At 33.0% G+C, this 6,000-nt stretch overlaps 1 protein-coding gene across 2 annotated transcripts in view; it reads right to left on the bottom strand.

Annotated features, from left to right (window-relative positions):
• Nucleotides 1-361: 361 nt before the first annotated feature.
• st (ATP-binding cassette transporter scarlet) overlaps nt 362-6,000 on the bottom strand; it is an 80,694-nt gene continuing 75,055 nt past the window's right edge. For both annotated transcript variants that reach the window (XM_072532540.1, XM_072532539.1), the window contains one exon: nt 362-557. In XM_072532540.1, the coding sequence (XP_072388641.1) occupies nt 382-557 (176 nt within the window). In that variant the 3' untranslated portion in view covers nt 362-381. The remainder of the gene's footprint in view (nt 558-6,000) is intronic.

The following is a 6,000-nucleotide window of genomic DNA, read 5'->3' as shown; positions in this document are numbered from 1 at the left end:
TCTTTAAAATCGTTTGACATCTATAATCTTGACAAAAGAATTTGAAGGTCCGATGGATCGACTAGCGTTTGACTTCTTTTCGCATTGCTATTAATTATACCGTGATAAAGGTGTCAAACAAAAGACAGGGTCGGTTTTAGACAGAAATAAATAGAACACACTCGAAAGTAATTCTTATTATTGTAATTAATTAGTTATTATTATAGTATTATACTTTTATATTATCAGAATGATTAATCTAAATTCAAATTCTCAACTGAATTTATATTAAGCCAAGGTAATTTCCAATATCTCATCTGTTACTGATCTGTTGGTCTGGCCTGCTTAGCGAGTAACGATAATATAATTAAAAAAAAATCAATAAAACACAATATTTTCTATTTAATGATATCTTACACGTCTCCATAAGAAGAAGTATCCCAAAATATAAAAACATAATAGCAACACAAACATTCCAAAGATGTCAAATTGAAAGTCGGTTTCTTTAAAGTCATATCTTGCCAAAACGTCTCGTCCATTATTCATGCAAGATAAACCTTCTGGTGGATTGACACAAGCTGCAAAATAAATAATAATCGCTAATTTAGTAAATATAAACCTTTGTAAATGAAAAAGACAGAAAAGATTTTATTTCACGTTCAAAGCGTCTATGTATCTATTGATACGTATTTCGCTTTAATAAAGCTCATCAGAATAGTTATTCATAGCCGTTCTTAACGTGAAAAATAAAATTCTCTGTCTTATTAGAAGTAACAATAACATGACTTCGTTATGGACGCAATAGCGACATCTGATAGAAAAATCGGTAAGATAGTTTCGAAACAAATTCAGATTTCTGCTTTAATCTGGAGCCTTCTAAAAATTGCAAGGCATGGCCAAACGATGATAAAGATGTTAATAGAGACATGGGGAATCTAAAATTTGCATTCCACGACATGTCTATTCATCTAAGCAGAAATCCTAACGAATTTGTTTCTCGTACTCATACAGAGTAGATCCGAAGAAAATGAAAAAGACAGAAAAGATTTTATTTCACGTTCAAAGCGTCTATGTATCTATTGATACGTATTTCGCTTTAATAAAGCTCATCAGAATAGTTATTCATAGCCGTTCTTAACGTGAAAAATAAAATTCTCTGTCTTATTAGAAGTAACAATAACATGACTTCGTTATGGACGCAATAGCGACATCTGATAGAAAAATCGGTAAGATAGTTTCGAAACAAATTCAGATTTCTGCTTTAATCTGGAGCCTTCTAAAAATTGCAAGGCATGGCCAAACGATGATAAAGATGTTAATAGAGACATGGGGAATCTAAAATTTGCATTCCACGACATGTCTATTCATCTAAGCAGAAATCCTAACGAATTTGTTTCTCGTACTCATACAGAGTAGATCCGAAGAAAATGAAAAAGACAGAAAAGATTTTATTTCACGTTCAAAGCGTCTATGTATCTATTGATACGTATTTCGCTTTAATAAAGCTCATCAGAATAGTTATTCATAGCCGTTCTTAACGTGAAAAATAAAATTCTCTGTCTTATTAGAAGTAACAATAACATGACTTCGTTATGGACGCAATAGCGACATCTGATAGAAAAATCGGTAAGATAGTTTCGAAACAAATTCAGATTTCTGCTTTAATCTGGAGCCTTCTAAAAATTGCAAGGCATGGCCAAACGATGATAAAGATGTTAATAGAGACATGGGGAATCTAAAATTTGCATTCCACGACATGTCTATTCATCTAAGCAGAAATCCTAACGAATTTGTTTCTCGTACTCATACAGAGTAGATCCGAAGAAAATGAAAAAGACAGAAAAGATTTTATTTCACGTTCAAAGCGTCTATGTATCTATTGATACGTATTTCGCTTTAATAAAGCTCATCAGAATAGTTATTCATAGCCGTTCTTAACGTGAAAAATAAAATTCTCTGTCTTATTAGAAGTAACAATAACATGACTTCGTTATGGACGCAATAGCGACATCTGATAGAAAAATCGGTAAGATAGTTTCGAAACAAATTCAGATTTCTGCTTTAATCTGGAGCCTTCTAAAAATTGCAAGGCATGGCCAAACGATGATAAAGATGTTAATAGAGACATGGGGAATCTAAAATTTGCATTCCACGACATGTCTATTCATCTAAGCAGAAATCCTAACGAATTTGTTTCTCGTACTCATACAGAGTAGATCCGAAGAAAATGAAAAAGACAGAAAAGATTTTATTTCACGTTCAAAGCGTCTATGTATCTATTGATACGTATTTCGCTTTAATAAAGCTCATCAGAATAGTTATTCATAGCCGTTCTTAACGTGAAAAATAAAATTCTCTGTCTTATTAGAAGTAACAATAACATGACTTCGTTATGGACGCAATAGCGACATCTGATAGAAAAATCGGTAAGATAGTTTCGAAACAAATTCAGATTTCTGCTTTAATCTGGAGCCTTCTAAAAATTGCAAGGCATGGCCAAACGATGATAAAGATGTTAATAGAGACATGGGGAATCTAAAATTTGCATTCCACGACATGTCTATTCATCTAAGCAGAAATCCTAACGAATTTGTTTCTCGTACTCATACAGAGTAGATCCGAAGAAAATGAAAAAGACAGAAAAGATTTTATTTCACGTTCAAAGCGTCTATGTATCTATTGATACGTATTTCGCTTTAATAAAGCTCATCAGAATAGTTATTCATAGCCGTTCTTAACGTGAAAAATAAAATTCTCTGTCTTATTAGAAGTAACAATAACATGACTTCGTTATGGACGCAATAGCGACATCTGATAGAAAAATCGGTAAGATAGTTTCGAAACAAATTCAGATTTCTGCTTTAATCTGGAGCCTTCTAAAAATTGCAAGGCATGGCCAAACGATGATAAAGATGTTAATAGAGACATGGGGAATCTAAAATTTGCATTCCACGACATGTCTATTCATCTAAGCAGAAATCCTAACGAATTTGTTTCTCGTACTCATACAGAGTAGATCCGAAGAAAATGAAAAAGACAGAAAAGATTTTATTTCACGTTCAAAGCGTCTATGTATCTATTGATACGTATTTCGCTTTAATAAAGCTCATCAGAATAGTTATTCATAGCCGTTCTTAACGTGAAAAATAAAATTCTCTGTCTTATTAGAAGTAACAATAACATGACTTCGTTATGGACGCAATAGCGACATCTGATAGAAAAATCGGTAAGATAGTTTCGAAACAAATTCAGATTTCTGCTTTAATCTGGAGCCTTCTAAAAATTGCAAGGCATGGCCAAACGATGATAAAGATGTTAATAGAGACATGGGGAATCTAAAATTTGCATTCCACGACATGTCTATTCATCTAAGCAGAAATCCTAACGAATTTGTTTCTCGTACTCATACAGAGTAGATCCGAAGAAAATGAAAAAGACAGAAAAGATTTTATAAAATCTTTTCTGTCTTTTTCATTTTCTTCGGATCTACTCTGTATGAGTACGAGAAACAAATTCGTTAGGATTTCTGCTTAGATGAATAGACATGTCGTGGAATGCAAATTTTAGATTCCCCATGTCTCTATTAACATCTTTATCATCGTTTGGCCATGCCTTGCAATTTTTAGAAGGCTCCAGATTAAAGCAGAAATCTGAATTTGTTTCGAAACTATCTTACCGATTTTTCTATCAGATGTCGCTATTGCGTCCATAACGAAGTCATGTTATTGTTACTTCTAATAAGACAGAGAATTTTATTTTTCACGTTAAGAACGGCTATGAATAACTATTCTGATGAGCTTTATTAAAGCGAAATACGTATCAATAGATACATAGACGCTTTGAACGTGAAATAAAATCTTTTCTGTCTTTTTCATTTTCTTCGGATCTACTCTGTATGAGTACGAGAAACAAATTCGTTAGGATTTCTGCTTAGATGAATAGACATGTCGTGGAATGCAAATTTTAGATTCCCCATGTCTCTATTAACATCTTTATCATCGTTTGGCCATGCCTTGCAATTTTTAGAAGGCTCCAGATTAAAGCAGAAATCTGAATTTGTTTCGAAACTATCTTACCGATTTTTCTATCAGATGTCGCTATTGCGTCCATAACGAAGTCATGTTATTGTTACTTCTAATAAGACAGAGAATTTTATTTTTCACGTTAAGAACGGCTATGAATAACTATTCTGATGAGCTTTATTAAAGCGAAATACGTATCAATAGATACATAGACGCTTTGAACGTGAAATAAAATCTTTTCTGTCTTTTTCATTTTCTTCGGATCTACTCTGTATGAGTACGAGAAACAAATTCGTTAGGATTTCTGCTTAGATGAATAGACATGTCGTGGAATGCAAATTTTAGATTCCCCATGTCTCTATTAACATCTTTATCATCGTTTGGCCATGCCTTGCAATTTTTAGAAGGCTCCAGATTAAAGCAGAAATCTGAATTTGTTTCGAAACTATCTTACCGATTTTTCTATCAGATGTCGCTATTGCGTCCATAACGAAGTCATGTTATTGTTACTTCTAATAAGACAGAGAATTTTATTTTTCACGTTAAGAACGGCTATGAATAACTATTCTGATGAGCTTTATTAAAGCGAAATACGTATCAATAGATACATAGACGCTTTGAACGTGAAATAAAATCTTTTCTGTCTTTTTCATTTTCTTCGGATCTACTCTGTATGAGTACGAGAAACAAATTCGTTAGGATTTCTGCTTAGATGAATAGACATGTCGTGGAATGCAAATTTTAGATTCCCCATGTCTCTATTAACATCTTTATCATCGTTTGGCCATGCCTTGCAATTTTTAGAAGGCTCCAGATTAAAGCAGAAATCTGAATTTGTTTCGAAACTATCTTACCGATTTTTCTATCAGATGTCGCTATTGCGTCCATAACGAAGTCATGTTATTGTTACTTCTAATAAGACAGAGAATTTTATTTTTCACGTTAAGAACGGCTATGAATAACTATTCTGATGAGCTTTATTAAAGCGAAATACGTATCAATAGATACATAGACGCTTTGAACGTGAAATAAAATCTTTTCTGTCTTTTTCATTTTCTTCGGATCTACTCTGTATGAGTACGAGAAACAAATTCGTTAGGATTTCTGCTTAGATGAATAGACATGTCGTGGAATGCAAATTTTAGATTCCCCATGTCTCTATTAACATCTTTATCATCGTTTGGCCATGCCTTGCAATTTTTAGAAGGCTCCAGATTAAAGCAGAAATCTGAATTTGTTTCGAAACTATCTTACCGATTTTTCTATCAGATGTCGCTATTGCGTCCATAACGAAGTCATGTTATTGTTACTTCTAATAAGACAGAGAATTTTATTTTTCACGTTAAGAACGGCTATGAATAACTATTCTGATGAGCTTTATTAAAGCGAAATACGTATCAATAGATACATAGACGCTTTGAACGTGAAATAAAATCTTTTCTGTCTTTTTCATTTTCTTCGGATCTACTCTGTATGAGTACGAGAAACAAATTCGTTAGGATTTCTGCTTAGATGAATAGACATGTCGTGGAATGCAAATTTTAGATTCCCCATGTCTCTATTAACATCTTTATCATCGTTTGGCCATGCCTTGCAATTTTTAGAAGGCTCCAGATTAAAGCAGAAATCTGAATTTGTTTCGAAACTATCTTACCGATTTTTCTATCAGATGTCGCTATTGCGTCCATAACGAAGTCATGTTATTGTTACTTCTAATAAGACAGAGAATTTTATTTTTCACGTTAAGAACGGCTATGAATAACTATTCTGATGAGCTTTATTAAAGCGAAATACGTATCAATAGATACATAGACGCTTTGAACGTGAAATAAAATCTTTTCTGTCTTTTTCATTTTCTTCGGATCTACTCTGTATGAGTACGAGAAACAAATTCGTTAGGATTTCTGCTTAGATGAATAGACATGTCGTGGAATGCAAATTTTAGATTCCCCATGTCTCTATTAACATCTTTATCATCGTTTGGCCATGCCTTGCAATT

The sequence above is a fragment of the Diabrotica undecimpunctata genome, chromosome 5 (assembly GCF_040954645.1).
Source record: "Diabrotica undecimpunctata isolate CICGRU chromosome 5, icDiaUnde3, whole genome shotgun sequence".
Taxonomy (NCBI): Eukaryota; Metazoa; Arthropoda; class Insecta; order Coleoptera; family Chrysomelidae; genus Diabrotica; species Diabrotica undecimpunctata.
Note: the sequence above shows the minus strand (reverse complement) of the source record. Positions and strands in the feature narration are given on the sequence as shown.